At 40.0% G+C, this 24561-nt stretch overlaps 1 protein-coding gene across 2 annotated transcripts in view; it reads right to left on the bottom strand.

The window, feature by feature from the left end:
• Positions 1–98: 98 nt before the first annotated feature.
• Positions 99–24561, bottom strand: part of LOC148651346 (TPR and ankyrin repeat-containing protein 1-like) — a 42166-nt gene continuing 17703 nt past the window's right edge. For both annotated transcript variants that reach the window (XM_088601510.1, XM_088601511.1), the window contains 15 exons: positions 18927–19076; positions 18382–18636; positions 15791–15967; positions 12686–15523; positions 11126–11325; positions 9335–9472; positions 8575–8718; positions 7951–8107; positions 7497–7585; positions 6301–6404; positions 5692–5824; positions 5157–5302; positions 2133–5059; positions 1644–1745; positions 99–1119 (listed from right to left, as the gene is read on the bottom strand). In XM_088601510.1, coding sequence (XP_088457636.1) covers positions 989–1119; positions 1644–1745; positions 2133–5059; positions 5157–5302; positions 5692–5824; positions 6301–6404; positions 7497–7585; positions 7951–8107; positions 8575–8718; positions 9335–9472; positions 11126–11325; positions 12686–15523; positions 15791–15967; positions 18382–18636; positions 18927–19076 — 7691 coding nt within the window. In that variant the 3' untranslated portion in view covers positions 99–988. The remainder of the gene's footprint in view (positions 1120–1643; positions 1746–2132; positions 5060–5156; positions 5303–5691; positions 5825–6300; positions 6405–7496; positions 7586–7950; positions 8108–8574; positions 8719–9334; positions 9473–11125; positions 11326–12685; positions 15524–15790; positions 15968–18381; positions 18637–18926; positions 19077–24561) is intronic.

Raw genomic sequence — 24561 nt, 5'->3', positions numbered from 1 at the left:
AAATTAACACTGTCTTTCTAACCTCATTCTAGCATATGAAATACTTAGTTGCTCATGCAATTTAAGTGTTTTTTCGATAGGCCTTAGAGAAATTAAACTTCAAATACTTTATTCTCAAAATACCAATGAATGATCATCATTTAAAGAAAACAGAACTGTTCAATACAATGTTTAGATCTTTAGATCTTTTGCTGTTGATAATTTTAATTGTCTTTATAGTATATAGAATCAGTTATTTTCTTCTTCTGTAGTAATATCACAGTTTGAAAGGGAACTACTTGTTTATTCTATAAAAGATATAAAAAATAGAGTTCACTACAACATTTTGTTTTGAACATAGTAAGGATATTAAAGAACTTGTCAGATTTTTTTCTGACTAACATTTGAATATATACTGTATGTAAAAAATAAGTCAATCACTTCAGTTGTTGTTTCCAAATGTTAAGTATACTAAGTCAAGTTCAAATCAAATCAGAACAAACTTTTGTATTTAGATCATCCTGCACATTAACTGAAAGGAACACTGTGTACTTACTGTACCTATCAGCAGTAGCATAAAGAAAAAAATGCCATAATGGCATCAATATTCTTCAACAAAAAATAAAGACAAATTGAAATTATAAATATAACTGTACATAAGCATGACTAAATTAAGGTCTCCTTACAGAAATACTGAATATAAAACAGAAATACAGTAAAGTTCAAATGAATGTGATGAGAAACTATTAAAAAATGTCCCGAATTGTTCTAAAAAGTATATTTATCATTTCTTAAAAAGTAAAAAAAGACAGTTTTCTGTTGTCTAAGCAAATAATAAAATAATACTAAGATTATAATGAAGCTGAAAATCACTGTAGAAATCTAAAATACATGAGAATGAGTTCAGCTGTTCGGCTGTTAGGTTGTCTGTACTGAGTGGCTGTTACAAGTTCTTTAAAGAACTGTGTAGTCCATGGCTTTGCAGCTTAGCTTTCCCACACATCAGGCATCAATACTTTCTTCTTTTGCCAGATTTCCCCTTCTTGCCTCTCCTCTTTTTATTGTGAGTAAGCTCCTCAAACTTCTCAGGCTCATCAACAGCATCATCTTCCAAACTGTTGTCTTTGAAGTCTCCAGTTCCTGTTAATTTAAAAAAAAGGAATTTGCAGTAATGATGTTGTGGTAGAATCACCATTTAGTTACTGCTGTGCTGAAGTCTTAGAAGTTACAACAGATGCATCTAATCCAACAATTTATAGAAAGTCTCAAATACTGATTTATTTTAGTATAATAACTGTTATTAAAACAGCTAAGTATGATAAAGATAGAAATGAAATTTGCCATAAGACAATTTTCATTTCACTTTAATAAAAATGTATAGCTAGACACCTCCAGTGTTTCCAGTAAAGGACATCTCAGCAATGTATACCTATAAATGTTTTCTTTCAAACACCGTAGCACATTCCTCTATGATACACAATGATATTCCATATGATACACAAAGGTCTTTCATTTTGATTCTAGAGACTAAATGAATCACTTCTGAAGGTAACAATATTCTTTTCCATATTTACTGAGTTCAAGCAAAGACTGTGGAAGATGTTAAAACTCTGAGAAAGAGTGCAAACACCATCTCCATTACAAACATGACTATACTCACACACCTTCATTTGCATACATTCTTGTTTCGGCTAGTCTCAGATCTTCCTTAGCCTCATGCAGTGCCGCACTCAGAAATGAAATTTTCTGGGACAGTTTCTCAATGCCTAAGAAAAAATAAAAGTTCCAAAGAAAGGTATCTGCATCAAGTGTCTTTGGAAAAATAATGTGCAATGATATTTACAATGTTGCATATGCCTAACACATTAATCATAACAAATAGCTTTCTGATTCCAATGAGCTTTTCTCTCACATTGCATCAGCTTTGCTCTACATTCTTTATTAAAACTTTCACAGTTCATGCCATCTTTTAGTTTGGAGGAAAAGAAGCATTTTTCTTAACAAGGAGGTAATACTTTGAGATAAAACTCATGCAGTTAACTGAGTCACATTAAAAAGTATAAAAAGCACAATACATCTACTACAAACTGATACCTACATATAAAATGCTAAATAATAGTATTATATTGTAAAAATAGTAAAATGTGTATTACCTGAGGCCCAGTTTTTAGTCTTGTAGATACTCTCCATGGAAGATATGACATTTTGACGGGAACTCCTCAGTTTTCCTTCCACAACCTTTGACTGTTCTCCCAGAGAAAAAATGCCTGCTTTGTGGGCATCTAGATCTTCTAGAACCTTTTTGGACCTTGTGATTAAAGGGTCTGCATTCTCAGCAAAATAGTGCAAGTACTTCTCATAGCAATCCTGCTGCAGTCTATGTTTCTCACTAGACAAGTGTGTTTGGTAATCTTCTTTGAATGAGATTTCATTGTTGTCTGCCACTTGATCATGCTCTTCATTCCCTTCTTCAGTTTCAAGGTTTTCCTCTTCTAGCTCCTCCCCAGTTTGCTCATCAGAAGGTTTTACCAAAATCTTCCCAAACCTGATGCCACACAAGTCACACTGTGTAGTGTCAATGTCAGCTTTAATGAAATTTTTAGGGATCATCCGTTTATTGTGTCCATCCCCTGATTTATCTCGCATTATGGCTATCGCCCTGTTTACCAAAATGCATTTTCTGATGGCTACCCTCCAATTAATTCTGTGCTGCTCTGCACGCAATACCTGCAGATGGTATTCAGATTCTTCAATATCTTCCTCATAAACAGCTGCATGACTTTTATCAGAGGATGGGGAGGACAGGGATATGGGTAGCAAAATGTAATTGAATCGAGCGACAGTGACGGTTCTGAAATGGATATCTTTATTAAAACTGTCCCACCTGCAATCCATAAGGTACTCATCATCCCTTTCCTTCAACAATACCTCAAGGGCTTCGACCACATCTTTGATATTTCTGGATGTATTTACACTGTTAACAACACGCATGATCCTCTTGGAGACTTGACCTGGATCTTGGAGTTTCATCAACTCTTCCTTTGCTGCTATGAAGTTGTAGCGAAGATAGGTTTCACATCTGGAATCCAGGACTTGCCCTGCATTCACAAGCATCACCAGACACAGCACCGCAGATCTCTCAGCTTCTCCTGAGCCAGTGTATTCTGAGTCACTTAAGGCGTCCACCAAGACATTGAAATCTTCATTCACATGACCACTCATTACTTCAGCAAGGTAACAAAGATGGCTTTTCAATTTCTTTATGAAATGTGGTACATCCCTTGGTTTGTAAGAATGCACCACATGACACCATGGCTTATTTTTCAGCATGAATTCCCAGAAATGAAGGAGCGCAAGATAGCTCTTTGGCAAACATACTACCACGTTTTTGCAAAAGTGCATCAGAAAAGCACAGGTCAAGACAAACTGAAACTCAATCAGCATGACTGTATTTCCAATGTCTGGAATCATATGTTGTTTACATTTCCTGACTGGCACATTCAGAAAACGATAGAATGTGTGAATGCACTGCTCAGGGTTCTTGTAAAGTTCCCGAATCATCATAAGGAAAAGCCTGAAGAAGTTAAAGTGCTGTTGTTTACCTTTTGTAACTTGTAACATCCCAGCTTTGCCCTTTCTCTGTGTGTTTGTGTTCAGTTCATTCTGGTATAGATTCTCCTCTTTAGAAAGCAATTTATCCAGTTTGTCAGGGAAATCAGAAGACAGGAGGTAGACCTTTGTCGCCTCTAGCCACAAATCAGTTGATTCTCTCCTGATGAAATCGTTTTCATCTTTAAATCGTTTTGAGATATAATCCCTCAGAACCATTCTGTAGCTCTCAAATGGTACATTCTGTGTTAATGAAAGGATCTCTTTGCAGGCAACACTGTTGTCAGATACAACTCTTTGGTGAAAATGCTTTGGAAAAACAGTCCTGATGAGAGACTTGCATAATGCATACTCATCTCCTGTCAAAATGTTTTGGAAATCTTCAACTTCAGGAAGAGAGTTTTCTTTGCACAGCTTCTTAGCTTCTAACAGCATCCCATTCAAAGCTGTAAGATAAACCTTGGAATGGATGGCAGATTTGGCTTCATGTCTCTGGAGTGGCTTGTGAAGATCTGTGCAATTTTCCAACTTGCAATCAAGACCACACACATACTTCAAACAGACATTTGGAACTGCCTGACAACCAGAGATCATCTCCTTTGCACAAATGTATAATTTTCTCAGCAAGTGACTTTTTAGGACAGATTTCACATCATTTGTGTTTAACCTGTAGGAAGTAAGCTCAGATATAGTATTTTCTTTTAGGCTTGCATTATCATTGAGAATAAACTGCAAAATCCTTGCTCCATCATTCTTTGGGATACGGCTCTGGCTATCATCTATTTGAATGATTCCATAGAAGTCAAAGCAAGATTTCACCATTTCTTTCTCTTCATTGTTTTCTGGTTTTGCCAGGGCTTTGACCAGCTTCAGCACCATTGCAATGCATGTCAGGTACTGACTTAAATTGGAGACCGTTAAGACAGAATGACTAAGCAGAGTGCAGAGGGCCTCCAATGCTCCAGCAGTATGACTTTCTTTCAGAAACATCTCGAATGCATGCCTGACAGTTTGAATTTGCTTTGTGAACAAGCCTTCCAACAGAGTTACTTCTGCTTCTCCATATGGCTGCTGCGTCTTCCTGAACATTTGTAAAGCATCTCCTAACACTTTCCTTACTTCTTCTTTCTGTAAGGCATCAAGCTTTTTTTCGCGTGACTGAATGCGGGCATAAGCAAGAAGGCACTCGGCTTTGTACTCCAGTCTGTTAGAAAATTCTGCCGCTTTGGTCAGGTATCCATACTCCCTCATCAAAGTAGCTGCATCTTCCTCCCGCTGTAACATTTTCAAAACCCCAGCAGCTTGAGTCAAGTAACCATTTTCTTTTAAGAAAACGAGTTGATCATCTGGAGTTAATTTTGAGAGACATGCTTCCATTTTTGGCAGATTTTTCTGTTTGTGATATCTGGCAGCAGCCTCCAGGTAGAAGTACTTTTCAGTGTAGGGAACTTTGGTCTTCTTCAGATCCCACCTGTAAAAAAACAACACTGGTGTTAATGAAAAGCAGACGAATTAAAACAGCTATTGTCTCGTAAGAACAGTTCTGTTCTCTGGATAATGACACATACCTTTCCAGTACCTCAGCTGCTTCATCAAATAACTCTGCCATGCAGTACATTTTCATTGCCATCTCATACTCTGCTGCTTTTTCAAAGCACTTAGCAGAAGATTTGTAGCATTCTGCTTTTCTGTACAACACTGCTGCTTCCTTCATCTGAAACATTGTAAAATAGATTACCAACAGGATAAAATAAAGTTAATGTGCATTCACTAAATGATTTAGGAGTATTTTTTAGGTTTATTTACATTTTATATTGCGTTACATTTTGCTAGGAAGTATATTCAGTAACTTCTAAATTAAACATCTGTCATGCTGTAGTTTTCCTCATCTGGGTTGCAGTACCAGAACTGAGACTTGACACCACCATTAGAAAGTTTTCGATTTATTACTTACTAGATCCATTACCTGTACCATCACAGTTTGCCTATTTTCAAATGCTAATATAAAAGCTCAAAGAAGCATCTATGATTACAAAGTATTTTTCCTCTGACATTCTGTGGAAAAACAAAACACAATGACCTTCAGGATCAGCTGTGCCTCACCTTTCCCAAGCTCTCACACAGCTGTGCACACAGCTTGTACTCTTTTGCATTTTTCAAACATTTCATAGACAGCTTTGGCACACCGCACTCCAGGTAAGTCTTGGACAGCTGCAAGTACTCCAGCTGCATCTCTCTTAAAAGATGAAAAAGTAGATAAGCTTGTATAAACACAATTTTCTCATTTTTTAGGTCTATCCACAAATCACACTATTATAATGTTTTTATTGGAAATATATAGCACGAAAATATTCTATTGCTGTTATAGGTTAGTCACACAAATATTTTCCCCAAAATACTCCCATTTTACTCACATTTAAATAAATGAGGTATGTTAAAAGCAATTTCAATAACTACTGTTATTAATATTACGTCAGTTAGGAAAACATTTAAAAATGTAAATGTTACAGTGTTTGATTTAGCTTGCTTAGAAATGCAAATCTTATTAAAATATGTTTTAAATTTAAAAGAATTCTCAGAAGCAGATGTATATTATTTTAACTAAGACAACACTGACCTCTTGTGGTCACTAGTCCTACCTGGAGTTTCTCTTCATATATATTTAGATGTACAATATGAATTCAAAATTCAGTTAAAAAACATCTTACTTACTTGGGACTGACTTTCTTGTATTGCACGTTAAGAACTGCAGAATTAGCTAAGGCCAACTTTTCCTTATCTGCAGAACCTCCTTTCTGGTAGCATTTGGCAGCAACCTAGAAACAATAAAATACAGTAGTCTCAATACTATTATAATAATAATAATAATAATAATAATAATTGCTTACACTTATATAGCGCTTTTCTGGACACTCCACTCAAAGCGCTTTACAGGTAATGGGGACTCCTCTCCACCACCACCAATGTGCAGCATCCACCTGAATGATGCGACGGCAGCCATAGTGCGCCAGAACACTCACCACACATCAGCTATTAGTGGGGAGGAGAGCAGAGTAATGAAGCCAATTCATAGAGGGGGATTATAAGGAGGCCATGATTGGTAAGGGCCAATGGTAAATTTGGACAGGACGCCGGGGTTACACCCCTGCTCTTTTCGAGAAGCGCCCTGGGATTTTTAATGACCACAGAGAGTCAGGACCTCGGTTTTACGTCTCATCCGAAGGACGGCGCCTGTTTACATTATAGTGTCCCCGTCACTATACTGGGGCATTAGGACCTACATGGACCGCAGGGTAAGCACCCCCTGCTGGCCCTACTAACACCTCTTCCAGCAGGAACCTTAGTTTTTCCCCGGAGGTCTCCCATTCGGGTACTGACCAGGCTCACACCTGCTTAGCTTCAGTGGGTTGCCAGTTGTGAGTTGCAGGGTGATATGGCTGCTGGCTATCCTATCATACTATTCTACACATCCATACTATCCTATAATCCTTTAGTACTATCCTACACTGACAAGCCTTCCAAACATCACTTGTCACTTTATTGACTGGATGCTGCATGTTATTTCTTCAATACTATACATTCCTTTGTTGCATCATCTGGGCAGAAGATTGCCAAGTTAACTGCTCTAGCAGAAACTATTTTAAAAACGAAAAGTTTTCTCAAAGACAAAACTTTTTCAGTCGGTGTATTCTAATATCTGTGCAGTCAATTCCAAAGGTAAAGTGGTGTAGAATATGTTTGTAGACTGATAACAGATAAGCAGCAGTAGTATGACTAACATTAAATAATCTAGGAAAAAAACAAATCAAAAGAAAATGATAAGATACCTACTGTCCTTTAACTCATGGGAAATGTAAATGACAAAATACTCCACTACAATAATTCAGAAAAAAAGTTTTATTAATTACCTTCCAGCACTGATGTTTTGCAAAGTAATCTCCTCTCTCAATCCACTCTAGCTGTGTTGAACTTTTAACAAACATACTGTCATCAAGATCTGTAAAAAAATAAGGGATGAAACAAGCACACAATGTTCAGACCTGCTTCAGTATGCATTAAAAATAATCTCTGCCATTTTACTAAGAAGAGGAGGCACTTGTGGGTTTTGGAACACATATGATGAGACTGGAGGATTCTTCATTCACTGAGATATCCGTATCAAATAACAATTAATCACTTCTTCTCTTATGTGGCCCTTCTTATGATCTTTTTGTTTTACTTATTTGCTTCTTTTGCTAAAGACTTTCTATCCTATGACCAAACAGTTTAGCCATGGAAGAAACCTATTAAAATCACAATCATGCACATTGTAATAAAATGCATATGCAAGTATACTTTTTACAGGATTTAACAGAAACTTACCAGTGTTTTCATCAGTCTTGACCACCTGCACATACTGTCCCTTGATAAGATACTCAAATGCAGGACCACGCTTCTCACGGTTTTCATCAAATAGCCAAAGATTTACCCTGGCTCTGGTGACAGCTGTGTACAGCTGTTTTAATTCATCATTCAACATCTTCAGGAAACAAAAACAAGAGAATGACACAATAAAATTACACATTTACTAACTGTAATTACTGATGTAATGAGGAGTCATTATTTGCTCCACAGGATACACAAAGCTGGCACATCATAGAAATAATTAAAATGTGCAAAGAGTTAAAGATAAAGTATTCAGAGTTTTACATTAAAAAATTATCACTCCACAAATGTCAGTTGTCAGAGTAATAATTGAGGAAAACTGCAACTGTACTTGAAGTCCTGTGAAAACTGTTTAGGAGATATGGTTGTATAAGGGCTGAAGAACCAGTATCTCAGATTCCCACTCAGAATTATTTTTTGAATTTCAAATCATTGAAATTGGTGGTGTTTTCCTTCTGGGACCTGAAGAAGCTCGATACAGCGATACTCATGCAGTAAGTTACCAGTCAGAGACAGAAGGGAATGCTTCCACTTTTAAGACCCATGTTATCCAGACCGCACCTTGTGCAAATCAGCATTGAACTCCAGAGGTCTGGTCTGCACAGAAGCTGCCTCCTCCAGGGGGACTTCCACAACTGGCCCACTTGATGATGCCTGTGCACTGTTGTGGCTGAAGGAGGAGATCACACGCCACTCTTTTCCAGCCTAACCACACGGGATAAATAAAAAATTACAAGCTGTAGTCTGCACCTCAAAAACAGGAAATACCCTTATCTTATCCCCTACAATTCAGGTGTACAGTAGGTCTTCAAACCAGTCATGATTTTAATTGCAACCTGTTATGTCCAAGTGTTATGCCCAAGGTTCTCAACACAAGGGTAAATTTCCATACAGTATTTCCATACTGAAGTGTTTTGGAAAATCTAAAGTTAGTACTTGAATAGTTTTTCTGGGCAATTCTTTAGTAAGGCTGACAGAAATTCATGTGTGAAGTTTCTCAATCTTACACTTTCTTCCTTTGTTAGAATTTGTTCAACTCACCCACCTCCCTCCCCAAACAGAGGACCCATAATAATAGTATATAGTAATAATAGTATCAAAACGATATTTTATAACAAGATAAATCAAATTCCTAAACAGAACTACCTTCTTATGTTATTGTGCCACTATTACTAATTAGTAATACAACAGGTTATGAATAAACTGCTTTTGTCAGCAAAGTGCAAAAACTTCCCAGGTGAAACCACTCCATACAAATCAGATACATTTAAAATGCAAAGAGTATGTCAGATAAATTCGTCCAAAATTTTCAGAATCACACCTGGGAGTCTGTGAAAAAGTTATACAGCAGCACATCATCAAATTCCAGGCCTTTAGCTTCATAAATGGTGAGAACCAGTGCCAAGGTCAGCTCTTCAGGAATTGTTTCCTTAGCTGTTTCATTTGCAACAAGGACCACCTGGAGTATAAAGACAGATAAGTACAAATTGAAAATAATCCAGAAAAAGGTTCCATCATACAAAGAGACCTTGCATGTTGCCCACTTTCTTTTAACACTTCTGGCCTTGTTTTAATTAACAGTTAACAAAAATATTTATTAGAAACCAGCTACCTAACAGTTTTTTATTGCGGTGATGGAAACATGTCACTGCACAGAGTGTTGTTCACATGTTCAGGCAATAAAATTAACAATCTTTTTTGAGGAAAACTCAAAACAAAATAAGCATGTAAACACAAAGTTTGTTACACAGTATCTACAAATTTTATGCTATTGGATAATGTAGGAGGGGTAAAATGGTGCAACATGCACCAACAACCCCAGAAGCCTGTGGGGTGTGGAAGACATACGGTTCCACTGCCATATGAACAGTCCAGAAACAGTGTTTGCTCAGGCAACCACATTTAACCAGGAAATGAAGGCTTCATGGAAAGCTCATTTACAGCCTGCCACAGGAAGTAGATCTTTAGCGGTATGTAATGGGAGTGAACAAGATTTGGAGGAGACTGAGTAAGGAAGTGCAGAGCATTAGGATCCCAGACTAGGAATTAGATTTGTTATGGACCTTGGCTGTTGATTGTTTTGGTTAGTGTGTTTTAACATCAATTAGTTTAGCTGCCTTGGTTATAGAGAGGAACATGAAACAGTCACACAGAGCCTGAAAGAAGTTACATTTTTCTTGATTTTCTGAACCATTTACGCACTGTACAGTTCACTGGTGTGCAATATAAATTGGCCTATCTGTGCATCTGTTAGCCTGCCTATTTCAAGAGCCTAATACTCTTGTATACAGAACAACATGCAGCCATACACAGTATCAAATTAGTGTATGTATATATAGTATAAATAGTATAGTCACGTTCTGAGTTGATATGGGGAAGGATACAGAACTGTTCATTTTTAGTGTGATGACAATATGCTCAACAATATATCCAAAGCCCTGAGGAAATACAGTATTTGTCCCCTCTTTTTTTTCCTTTTGTAGAAGGGCTGTAGAACTGAAGTGGATGTCTACTGCCTGATAAAGTAATTTAGGATTCATAGTGTTTAAATTTATTAAGGTTCTTTTAATTTTAGCTGCTACAGCTTTTAAAATATTGTAGACTTTGAAATAATATGTGTAAAGACAACAGGGACAATTCTAGCTTCTCCACTGGATTCTTGATATACTTAAAATACCTCTGTATCCATAAACATCTAGTGAAGCTAAAGTTTATTTTTATTTTATTTTAATAATAATAATAATAATAATAATAATAATAATAATAATAATAATAATAATAATAATAATTTAGAACACCTTTACAAATGCAAGGACACTGCACATAATGATAAAATATTTTAAAAAACAGTAAAAATTAAAACAAGAACATAGAACAAACAGGAAGGGCATTCCATAATAATTGAGCAGTGATTATTCATTTCCCATAAGGCAGAAGGTTCTGATTGAGTTGCATTCCCCCCTTAACACAAGCATTTTGCTGTGTAATCACCCATAGATATCAATGCCTATTACATTATTAAAGAGCAGACGGGTGCCTCTTCAGGGATGCAAAGGTGTTAGTGAATCTAGGGGTTACAGTAACTTTTCTAAAGTTTATACAAACCACAAACCTGGTGAGCTCCAAACTCAATGGGCTGTGACTTCCTCTTGTTCCCCCTCAGCAAAATAGCCAAGTCACTGACACTGCAGGATTCCAGGACTGTAGGCTTGGGCCCATCGAACAATCCCCTGTCCCTTGGCAACCGGTCAAATGATTCAGGGAAGAAGAACTGCAGCAAGTCCACAATGCCAGATGCCAAATTCAGGATCCCTTTAATGAAACATTTGGAATTTGGAATATTAAATACATTTCATCTGCACTATAGTACAGTGTAATCTGTAAAATGCTTTATAAATATTTTTTAGTGGCAACCGGTCTAAGATTTAAATCGATTCATTATTGCAACAGCCAATTTCACATGTATATACACTTTAGATTAGAATGGTGAGGTGTAGAGGAAAAAGTAGAGGTAAATTCCACAATGAAAACTTAAATAGTGTAGTGCATTCGCCTGGCGCTGCTGCTGAAGAGCGCCTGGCTGGGTGTATGCACTGAGGGGCAGGACTGAAGTAGTAGTTGTCAGAGTGGGGACTAGGAAAGCCGCTGAACAGTGCAGCTGACCCCTTTCAAAACGGGTGTACAGTTTTGCGAGATCACCTGGATTCTTGTAAATAGTTCCCTGGTTTTGCACCCCTGTTATACTTCTACCCAATTGCCACCCTATCCCTGTGTAACTACCTGAACAGACCCCTGGATGCTGCTCTCTCTCTCGTTTCTCGGGCACTCACTCATTCTCTCTCTCACTCTCACTCTGTCTCTCTCTCTCTGCTGGTGTGTGGGCGCAGGACTGCTGTGCTGGCTGTGCCGAAAAATAAAGCGCTGTTTTTCACTCAACGAATGTCTGAGTCACTGTGCCCTCACCGAACCCAAAAATACTACAATATTTACTTTCTAAATATATAATAAAGATACTGTATAAGTATAGGTTATTATAGAGGTTGAAAAGTAAAAAGGAAAATATTTCAGTAAAGAAGCCTTCTTATGGTATGTGAGGGCAGGCATACAGTATGATGCCAAGGGGTGGAAAAATAAAAAATTTTAACTGGGAAAATGAAAAGAAAAGAGGAATATTGGAGTTGCAGAGAAAGTGTGGAAACCAGAAATCTGTAAATGAAGAGAGATTACTGAATCATTCTGACCTGGAGATAAGTGTGACCCAACTGAAGTAAGCCCTACCTCTCTACAATTAATTTAACCTTATTTAATTACAGATCTCAGCCTTCCACACTTCCCCATCTCTCAAAGTTCTATCTCACCCACCAACCCATTCTAATAACTTCTTACTCCTTACCCACCACTTTGTATCATATTCCTGCTCTCTCTCATTTCTCTATATAACTAAAAATAATTCAAAGACAAAGCTTTGGGTCTTGTGTGTATAGTTTTCTTTTCTCTTGATTATCTGTTCCTGTGCAGCTCACATACTGTACCAATGCAGTACCCCACTCAAATTTGTCTATATAGACAGCACCACTGGTTCCAAGCTAGAGGGATGTACAGTTAACAATGCACACTTTAAATACTATCTGCCAAATTTATTACAGATGTATAGAAATAACTCTTACTTTACCTGAATGTGATCTGTAGTTCTGATACAGCTGATAAATCCTCTTTGGTTTTCTGACAAGAGATTGCTTCTTCCTGTCCGCATTGCTCTTGCTGGCATAATAGAATAAGGACCTGAGATCACTGAAGCGAAATGCCACTCCCTTCATGATGCTCTGCGCAGTGTCTCCAGTAAGGAACATGGAGTTGGGGTCATTGATTATTTTCATAAGCATACAAAGTTCGGCCTGGGTAAAATCTTGGATCTCATCCCCATAAAGCTCATGAATGGACCATGGTATTTCATCAAGTTTTGCAAGTCTAATAGACAAGTTGTGCAGAACATCCTCCTCATCAAAGAATCCCCACTGGGACTTGATTTGCTGATACAGGCGAAAGAGGCGATAAATTTCAGTCCTGTCCTCCTGGAAGTTTGGAGCTCTCTTCCTACCAAGCTTGTTATACTGCTCCTCTGAAAGGGTACCTCCTGGGCTGCTATAAGCCTCAAATGACCCTTTTAAAAATGACTTGATTTCCTTCCAAACCAAGGCTGGGTTACAGTGGGGTTTACCTTTGATCATTTTAGGCCAGATTTCATAGGCAAAAGCCTCATATGTTACAAATTGTCGGGGATCAGTCTCTCGCATCTGGATTTCCATTACATTTTCTTCTTCATCCACCTCATCTTCAAGCTCCTCTTCTTCATCGTCATCCTGCAGCTCAGGAATCAACATCTCGTCCTGAGAGGACCAGCCTACAATAGATTTTTTCAAGCTCCCATCTGGATTCCTTGGGAAGAAAGGATCAGGCAGTGAAGCATCCAGAAGCAGAAGCAACTGCTGAGAAGTGATGAAGAGTGGGAAGTGTTCATCTTTGATATCCTGGAGTCTATAAATATTGGAATCCAGGGGTTTGTAGTGAATAGTGGCCTTAGTGGATTTGCTCAACTCAATAAAATTTTTCTGCACCTCCTTGCACAAAACATGATTTTTGGTCACAAAGATCTGATGCAAGTGCTCAAGTTGGTTTATATCTTGTTGGGCATCATTGTCAATATGTGATTCCACTATATCCTTCACTGCAGGAACTACTGCAGAGCATGCTCCATCACAGGTCTGGACTTCCTCTTCACTTGATATAGTGTCATTTTCCTCATCACTTTCATGGCATTCTGATTCCGCAACATTTGTTGACCCTTCCACCTCTCTTTGAGCATCCTCAACACCATGGCCTTGGGAAAGTGTCTGTTTAGGCCACATGACTTTCACAAGCAAAGGCTCACCTGCTTGCTCTGCTTTAACCCAATATTTCTGGTACTGTTTCCACAGTCGATAGAGGCAACAGGTAGTTTTGCCAGTCCCACTTCTTCCTATCAAGATAATTGCTTCCAAGGGTTTAGGGCAGAGGTCTATTATAGCATATTCCAATTCCCCAACCCTGAAGGGGTATTCAACCTTAGTGTCCATGTTACTAAGTATGTTGAGTGCCATATTAGTACTGAAGCTATGAAACTTCATAATATTGTATTCTGTTTCAACCGCACTTGCTGGTGGGCAATATTCAGGTGTCACGTCCTCTTCCATTGTCTGACTTTCATCATAATCCACAAAACAGAGAGGAATGCGTTTCTCTGTGTTCAGATTTGATGAAAACTGACCTCGGTTAAGCCCTTTGAGTTTCTTGCGTAAAACGCATGACAAACCACGGTTGTAAGCTTGACATATTGTATCGATGGCATGATTGAGCTTGTTGTGGTCAAGCACAATGTCCCAAATCCTGATCATTTCACTGTAGACTCTTCCAGTGGCCCTAACATTAACATTGGATGCCTGCTCCATTTCAATTATCTTCTCTGGATTTTCGCTACAACGAGGTGAAAAGTCTATTGCAAGCTCCCACATCATCCTTGCCCCTTTGTCAAGTTTTGCCTCATAGAGCTTAATCTCACTTTTAAGATGCTTAAGCTTCTTCTGTAGACTGACAGTCCAATCTCCATTTCCTAACTGCTGGATGACCTGCACAATTTTGTTTCTTGTGTGCAACTGGACTTCTTTGCTTCCAAGTTTCTTTAAAACTTCAGAGGTGCATTCAATTTCCCAGGTCATGTTGTCAAAGTCCAATGCCTGAAAACAGTCCTCTTTCAGAACATCATCTGGTTCATTTTCTTCCAGTGTCGCCTCAGCTTCTGGGTCTTCCAGCAAATCAGTCTCTTTTGAAGATTCACTCTTGACACTTGTCTTTTCAGTGTAGTTGGCTGAACTGCCTATAGCATAGTCTATGTTGTCTTTGTCTCGTAATGCCATCGACCCTGAGATATCAACACAGGGAGATGTACATGACCAGTCTCCCTGTTGAATCAATTTTTCAATCTCATATACAAGACTGTCTCTCACTGTGACCAGTTTGCATTCCACTTCACCTTGTTGAACATTTTCACCTTTCTTGGACTTTGCTTCAGTGTCCTTGAACTCTGGTTCATCTGCTGGTTCAACAACTTTCGGCTTGGAGTTTTTTGAGTTGATCACTGTTTTCAAAGTTTTTGTCCTCTGAGACTTTGAACTTGTATCCTGCTTCTTTTTGTTTCTAGGGAGGATTTTGTTCCAATAAACAAGTCTTGGATCCTTTCCACTTACTTGAAAAGTTGCCTCTCTGTCTTGATTATTTTTCAATTTTTTGTTTATATCAAATTTTACTAACATGTTCATTATATCTTCATGATGCCTAAATGAATTTTTCTGGAAGATCATATGAAGTAAAGTGTTGCCTTCGTGGTCTTGTGTATTAGGATTGAGATAGTCATATTTTGCTGGATCTGCACTGTATTCGTCAAGAAAGTGTTTCAGAATGTGTAAGCCAATATCATCTGTAAAACAAAACCAGTGTTTAGAGACAAAATGCAACAGTAAAAAATAGTAATGCAACAAACTTGTCATTTTAAAAATGTTATATTTTACAATACAAAATGGTATTCAATGTTGACAGTGTAACAAAATATTAAGTATGGTTCTTTATTTTATGAATATAAACATATATATAACATAATAAAGACAACTTTTCAAAAAGTCACAACAGATAAGTGCTTTGTCCTCTTTAAACCTGTCTGGCACAGGGGATATAGGTTGAAATATACCTTTTTTATCTGAAACAATGTGAAGAGCTGCGTGAAGCGGTGTGTCTCCAGAAGTGACAGAAAAACTCTTTGCGTTTCCCCCATTCTTCAGCAGAAGATAAACCAATTCGTAGTCTTCACTCTTCAGACAAAGATTGATGGGTGATTCTTTAAGATCACCATATCCATTTGGAGAGGCTGTTAAGACACATTAAACACATTTTTGTCACCAACTGGTAATACAGACATATACCCACTCAAACATGTTTTAAGTGAGCTGAAGCTCATTTAAAATATGTTAGCTTATTTTAGTGTGTTTTTTTTCTACCAGAGGGAGCAAGCACTCACAGAGGTCAAGGCAATAAGCCATGCTTATTGGCATAAAGTAGAGCTCAGTTTGTGACCAGGGGGACTTTTCATATGGGTGGAAGTTTATTGTACTGATAATGGCAAATATCTACTTAAATTATTGAATTGCATTTTGAAGTGCAATGAAATATGTTCTAGAGAAAATGAACCAAATATACTGGGCACCAGGGGTGCCCAACCTTTTTTAATGTAAGATCTACTTTTTCGTTTGCCAGTCCAGTAAATCTACCAGTGTGTATTTGAAGCCCTGATATATGAAAAGACTGGTTAAAAAGACTGTGGGCACATCAGTACAATAACAATACCCATCACTAAAATTACAGCAAATAAAAGCAAGTGACTCATGTTACTGTAAACAAGTAATGTTCCCCATTTTAGAAAAAAGAATACCCTTCCTTAAAGGTAGCATTGGCACTGAGAAAGCTTACTTGAAAAAACATATATATTTTTTTTTTACGTGTTGACACTGCTGATCATGTCGATTACATTTTTATTTTGTCCCTGCAGCTCGACATTCAGCTCATTCAGCAGTTCAGTCAAGTCTGTGGGGAATGCTTAATCCAGAAGCCACTGGTCATTCTCTAATTGGGCATATTCACCATGTTTAGATGACTTGAGAAATTCTTTGATTTCAGGCAACAGCTGTCTGAACTTTGCCAAAAATGTCAGTTTTTTTAATCTCCAAACAGCAAGTCAGCAGCCTCACCAAGCATGTTTTTATTAGTTCTCGATCCCTGAATGATTTTTTGTGTTTAGCCAGGACATGGCTCACACGGAACGATGCGATGATTGCCGCTTTCCCTCTTGTATTAGGCCTCGTGAAAACCCACTGCTGCTAGTCGAGATTTTAAATTTTCCACTTTTCTTTTAACTCACTTTTTGCGGGAAGGTCCACATCATACGTTTTGTGTGCAGTTTTGAAATGTTGTTCTACATTTCCCTTTTTCACGTAGATGCTAGCATTGCAGATTTGAATGCGAAAGTACAAACAAATAATCATGCTCCCATTCCGTGGTAAGTTTTCGGTCTCTTTGCTTCATCATTTTTAACTCAAACACTACATCAAATAGGCAATCAAACTTATTAAACTGTTGGCGAATTTGTCACAGTCTGTTTCGCTCTACTATGCACTGTACCCAATGTGGAGTTCGCGCGGCAATAACCACGAGAACGTTCTTGGGTAGCACACACAACACTATTTACGGAGCTCCTGTAGCCTTTTTTTCCCCCCACTGTCAGCCAGCACTCAGGGAAGAGACTTTTACAACCCATTCGACATGGGTTAAACACACAGATCTCAATGAATTTTTAGGCTATCAAAAAAAGTAAATAGTCATATAGCCCATTTATTTTGTGCCAAACATTCTTGCAATCCAACGACTGGCAAGCACTCCGAGATCGATCGATTAGTTGGGCACCCCTTCTGTAGACCAAAGGGTCTGCAGGAGCTTGAGAAATTCTGCCTGGAGGGTTAGTCTGAAATCCACCCTCAAAGTGCCAGAACTTCACTGAACTCTACAAGAAGTATCCTCTCAGTGCAATCCATAGGTAAAGTATTACATACAGTAATGCTAACTATCGGGGTATTCAAAATATTCTGTCTCCAAGCAAGCTTATTGCAGTATGTTAATATCAATATCTAGACAATATTAAATCTATAACACATTTTATTAAATTTTGTTGGTTCCTGTATCACTGGAGATGTGAAGAACTAAGCAGTAGATCCCATCTTCCAGATAAAAACTAAAACTACAGTATAAGACTGAAACAATACTAATTACAAAATCATATGATCTGTAAATCTAAGTTGACAGATGATGCCAGACACTAGTCCCATAGCCTGTTTAACTTGCACTCCATTCGTTTGGTTTTGCAATGTGGCACTGTGTGGGTTATTTATGGTGCCAAGATTTCTGTCAGCAGTCAATGAGATGTCCAGATTCTTTCCAACAGAATGGAGATAAAGTGTACAATGAATACTCAGTGACTTCTAATTACCAAATTAAGAGAGTTAGGCAGTGGGAAAATAAAAATATCTTCTGATATCACTTCTGAAATGTGTGCTTAATTATCACATGCTTTAGTGTATTGTCAGTACACAGGCAGCATGATGAAAACTGCTTAATCCTAAAATCTACAGATTTGATTCTCTTTTAAGACAGTTTTTATTAGTATTTTAATTATTAAAATACTGGTTAAAAAATCAGGATGAAGACAATATTATAAAGCAAAAACAAGTTTACCTCCCATTTCAATAAGACACTTCACCACATGTATTCTGTTGCCATCAGATTTGCTAAAATGGGGAACAATATCAGCCAAGTTCAGGTCCTTCAGGCAGCATCTGGACATGAGGCCTCCCTCACTTCTCTTCTCTCCATCCGTTCTACCCCACAGCATCAGCAATGTTTCCTTCCACTTTCTTCTTTGAAGGCACTGTTTAACCAAGCTGTTTGAATAGCTGACATCCACATCACAAGTCACTCCAGGAGGAACTTCTATGGGAACAGACAACAGAAATCTATACTTTCATTTGGGTTATTATCTATACACAATAAAATTATTTTCCCATTTCCATTTATGATTTAATTTTGAGAAATCATCTGAAGAAACTAAACAAGAGTGTGTCAGCAGTATTGCTTCTGGATTTCTGAAATATTTAACATATACAACTTTCATCCTACCTAAATTTTAAACCTTAAAATAATCATACTCACATCAATGGATTATTAAAGAGATTTCGAGGTGCCTGGTATTTGAAATTCACATATAAGAATGACATGCTTACCTGTACATGATGAAAGATGTCTCAAGAGGGGCTGGACCATTCGATGTTCAATCAAAGGACGAACATGTTTCTTTGGACACTTAGTGCAAAACTGAACAAACCGATTTACTGCCTCTGCAAAAGATATCTCTCCTTCAGATGAAGAAGCTCCTGTAAAAAGACATACCAAAACTGGTTAAATTAAAAATATAATCAATGGCTTACACACCTTTTTCTCAAATAACATACTTTGATGGAGCAGGTATCTGATTATTTTTGGAATTAAATGTCCTGAAAGATTACAATAATTCTCTTGCTTTAAACTGGAAGATTCCTGCAACTACAACTTGTTTGAGTCAGCTTCTTAGTAATGTTGTCGAGATGGTACTGTGAGAAGCAGGATATCCTGGCTCTCCAATGCCAGACCAGATTACCATACACTGGGCTTATCCTGAAATGAAGTGCCTAAATAGATGCCTGTCAGTCTGCATCTGCAAGAAGGAGGCACATCTGGACTAAGACCCCATCTGGAGGTCATCTGCCATAAATCCACTGACCAGAATGATGCGCCAATGGGGAACAAACAATAATGACTAATCATAAACCACAATAATACAACTTAAAAGTTGCTGCACAAGCAGTTGCAATGCTCTCTGAGATCCCATCAACTTGACAAGAAATGAATCATGTGACTGAAACCATCGCTCCCAGAAATGGCAGCAAGCAAACTTAGCTGAAAGTAACTGCTGGGCCAAGAGACCATACTGTATGTAAACCAGAGTTCTCAACAGCAAGAGATGATTTGTGACAAACTCTTCGTTGTAATTTTAAGTTTCTCCCTATCTAAGCCTGGAACTGTGGCCAGATTCCCATGTCCTGAGACTCTGTTTCAGTGGAAGACTGGACTTCAGCACACTGCTAAGCATGGAACCCTTCTCTCTTCCTGTGCCCTTAAGGATAATCTACAGTATACATTCTATATCAGTGGACAAAGACTTGACAAACTCTGCCATGGATCCTGCTGCTCCTCTCTGTGGAATTTTTAAAACCTGATCAGAATTGCTCCTTGCAAAGTGTTAATTCTGATATCTACACTTCCAATGTTTGCATTTTTACACTCAAGAATTTACTTTTATTCTAAACAAGAATATTTAAGATAAAGATTAATTAATTATAGGAACTGAATTTACTCATTTACTGAACGTTTATGTATGGTATTGTAGCGGCAATGCTTGTTAATAAGACAGAATTAAGTGTTGCTGTGCTTTCCCAAATGAGGCCTCATCTCTCTGTTCATCTCTGTGGTGCAGCCACAGAGAAACTATTCGTGCAGGCTGATTTAATGATGTTTTCTTTTGATAAGGGACAGCTCCCAAATGGGGATGCACTTAGCTAAGCCTGGCTATCATGATCAATGGTCATCCATTGGAGCCTATCTGTCTAGGGAGTGCCAGATGGACATCTGGACTGCATTCCTAGGTGTCAGGAGTAAGTGACTCATATCTCACCTTGATCAACCAATCAGGGACTGGTAGGGACGAGTAACCCACGTGGGACTCTGATGCCCATGGAACTTTCAGCCAATGAATGAGCTGAAGTTCCTCCAGGTAAAAACAGGCAACACAGAGCTCCAAGACTATTCGAAGGACTTTTCCAAAAGGAGAATCTCTAGGGAGAATTCTAGGGGTGCGAGACAATTCCAGGGCAGGACAGCCCAGGAGCAGAAAGGCTCCCAAGGGCAGGACATTCTCGCAGCGCGCCTCCTGACCATCCTGAGACTCAGCCCGGACAACCACGGAACGGCCAGTGTGTCCGAGTGCCAGAACTTTCCTCTGTTCTAAGAGTCGAGAGAGGAGGTTGCCACGAGTAACCAGAGGATCCACCCGAGGTTAGCACCAGCAGCAAGCCTTGTGAACAGGTTGGAACTGTGGACAGCTGAATAACTCTTCAGAACTAGCGCTTCATCGGGAACGAGTTATTTACTTGTTTTGAGCATCTAATGTAAAAGTTGTAACCAAGTTCAATTACGAAACGGTCTAAATGAATGATATACCGAACGTATGTCCTCTTGATATGTGTAAGACTACATATCTGAATGAATATATATCTTTTGTATTCTGATAACCCTCACGATAAGATCTGTTAGGTTTACATGCATATTCTATGTATTAATAAATGTATCCTCGTGTATTAGTACCTCTGTGTGTGCGTTGTTTGAGTTATATCGCATGGTTGGATTCTAAAGCCATTAAAAGAATCATTTTGTGACTTACGGCTACAATTAATAATTGTCCCAGTAAATGCCCAAACCCTACAGAACTAGTGCCTCGTGAGAGCACACTACATTAATTTGGCGTCCCTGGGTGGGCGTGGCAAGACTGAAATGAGTCAACCAAGCGGAATAATTCACATAAAACGCAGCGGGTTTCATACGACAATACAGTGTGCTGAAAGCCGAAAGGAAAAAAAGTTCCCCTTGCTCTTTAAGCAGTGCTTGATTGTTTTGTGATCTTTTGCGATCTACAGGGTTGATTGTATACTTGATCTTGTGGTTTTCTGTGGTAAAACTGTGATTTTGTACTTAAAAGTAATACTCTTTAAGTTTAACGATGGTTGCTAAAAGGTCTGAATTCGAGTCGCTATTAAGCACTCTCTCTAGCAGACAGGTCTGACCACGATCTCCGTCATATCTCCGTCAGCGGAGAAGCTAGAATAAATCTCCATTCTCTGAGAGAGCTAGCGAAGGACATGGAGAGATTTGACCCTGCAGTGTCAGAGAATAATATCGAGAGTTATATTCAGGACCTCAGGTATACCCTGCAGTACCTGCCAAACGCCACAGAACAGGAGAAAGTGTTTGTGGTCAGGAAAACTACCAGCAGAGCTGTACATGAGTGGATGGCTAGGCAGATGAAAGAAGTCTGTAATAATTTTGAGGAGCTGTGTCAAGCACTTATCGAAGAATACAGTGCGCTTATTGACCCATCTGCCGCGATAGCCGCCGCCCTTAACATTAAGCACGAGAGAGCAGAGTCCCCTCGTGAAAATTACAAGAGACTTAGACAAACTTATTTGAAAGGGCGAAATGATGAGGGTTGCGAAGAGAACACACATTTCAAGGGTTTATTCATTGCGAATCTCCACCCATCAGTCAGAAAGATTATCTTAATGCATACAGATGCACAGACCATGAAAATGACTGATATTAAGAGATTCGTGCAGAAAGCCTGGGAGCCTGGGAGTCCAAAGTCGCTCTGAGCAAAAAGCTGCTAAAGCGACTGTGTTCGCCGTCAGAGCCAGCAGGGTTAATTCCCCCCTGCTCGAAGGAGCACAGGCTCCTCAGCTGGCTCAGCCCCGTTCCAAAGCAGGCACACAGGACTGCACCCAGCATCCTAAGTGCCATGAGAACACCGGGGGAGGGAAAGGGCTAGATAAAGCTGAACAAAAGGATTCAGTAGCCGCCCGCCTGGCCAGGCTTGAACAAGCTTTATTAGGACAGGGACAACCACTCCCCAAGGCTGCCGGAAGCGTGAATGAGCTGATACTCTCCACCGGAGGAGGCGGAGACCCGCCCCCTCTTCCTCCCTCAGTCTATCTGATTGAGCGGAAGAGTTCCTGCCTGGATGAGGTCAGCCACTCCCAAGCGAGTGCTGACTCCACCCCTGAAGTCACAGAGCAGGCAGTAAAACACAGAGGAAAAGCAAGAAGCTTTTACCTCAAGGCTGCCGTGGGAGATGTCTTACACAGTGAGACACTGATTGACACTGAGGTTGAAAGGTGTTTGATGTCACACGGCAAGCTCAAACGGGTTGAAAAAGAAAAGGGCATGTGACTCAGAGAGGAACCTTTGGTGGATCACCAGAAAGGCAAAGTGTGGAAACAGGTCAAGGCTCCTAAGCCTTCTGTACAGAAGGAAAGGGGGGCCAAGAGGCAGACTGTGCTCACACAGTGCCCACCGAACACAGAAGCCTATGTGAAGATTCCTTCTGTTCCCTCAGGACATGAAATAAAAATATTTTCTTGTTCCCCGGATATACAGGGAAGTCGTGTCCCGGCCGAGGTCCCAAAAGCCTCCCTGCCACAGGAGCGGTGCTCCGAGCAGCCGCCTGATCCACCAGGTAAAGCACACCCCTTTTACATCCCTAAAGAGGAGCGGTTCTCCCCACCTGGTGATGAAAAGGAGCTTTCCCTGTGCACCCTGGCACCCAAGAGGGGTCAGGACCACCACCCTGCAGTGGTGGAAGGGATCCAGATGGCAGGAGAGCAGGTTGGTGATGTAGCCCTCACCCTTAGCCCTGAGAGGTCTTCTATTAGTGAGGATCTGCTTGAGCAGCTGTCACAGGGCCACCGCCAGGTGCCCCCGGTGCAACATTCACAGGTTAGACAGGAGGCCCAGCTGGACACTGGGACTACTGCGCGGTGGACACACCTGATCCCAGATGCCGATTCCCTCTGCTGTGACCCAGGGAACCTGCAGACAGGTAACATTATTTCTCACAACTACCAGGTAGTGAGTGAGACTGACCTGATTGTTCCTGCCTCAACGGCAGGGTTGCCAACAAACCCAGCCCCCCAGAAGGGACAGGGAATGAAAGCCGAGCCGGTTTTCTTACAGCCACCAGCTCAGTTTGTTAGTCTGAGTCTGACCAACAGTGGTTCAGCCAGACTGGAGCTGGATGGTCAAGCCACCCGCCTGCCAGTGCAGGACATCGAAAAGGGGGGTGTCAGAATCCCCGCCTGCACTGACATGGGCCTGGTGGGTGACAGCGAGTTCGAAGACTGTGAACTAGCTATCCCAGTGCTGAGGCAGCTCCCTGAACCACTAGCGAGGGAAGGGGGGAGCGAGCAGGTGTCCTACACCTACCCCCAGCGAACGATTGTAAACATGCCGATAGAGGGATTCCTCAATCAGGAAGTGTGCAGCGTGGACCTGAACAGTGAGAATGGGGTAACAATCCCAGATCACTCAGGTGCTCCAGATGACCCCTCAGCTGAGGGTCAGGCATGCTCCACCGCTGCACTGCCCCCTGCAGGGTTCCTGGAGCACAGGCATGAACAAATTGAAAAAGCAGATGCCCTGGAAATGGAGGAGCAGCATCAGCAGCTACGTCAGATCTCCCCAGATTTCCAGGATGTTGGTGCCCAAAATGCCACATGGCATACTGAGAAAGACACCATGTACATGCTGCGCCAGCTTAGAAAGGCAACAGTCACTCAGAAGGAGATGACTGGGATCAGCCACCCTATAAGACTTTTGGGAGGACTGATTGCTGCCGCCACTGTTGTGCATTTGCTATTTCTGGTAGGTTTGTTTGTTACTGGCACTCTCACCCTGACTGCCCCAAGAAAGCAGGTGTCAGAGATGCCAGACGGTAGTGACAGACTGTATCAACAGCAGCAAAAGCTGGAAAGCCTAGGGAAAACCCTACAGGCAACTTCCTATGCAACAGGGTTGAATCTTATCGCCCACCTAGTGGACATGATTGTTGGTGTTATACAGTGGGTTTATGCTTGTGTGCAACAGGCCAGAATGTTGACACAAGACCTGTTAAGGGAGCTTAGTGCCACTGTAGCCAGTCTAGCCATGGCACAAATCCCAACCCACTTGATTCCACTCTTCTCAGTAGAGGAGTATGTGACATTAACTCCATCGCTC

The sequence above is a fragment of the Lepisosteus platostomus genome, chromosome 12, assembly GCF_059453375.1.
Source record: "Lepisosteus platostomus isolate fLepPlt1 chromosome 12, fLepPlt1.hap1, whole genome shotgun sequence".
NCBI classification, from domain to species: domain Eukaryota; kingdom Metazoa; phylum Chordata; class Actinopteri; order Semionotiformes; family Lepisosteidae; genus Lepisosteus; species Lepisosteus platostomus.
The sequence above is the reverse complement of the archived record's forward strand: the minus strand, read 5'-3'. Positions and strand labels throughout refer to the sequence as shown.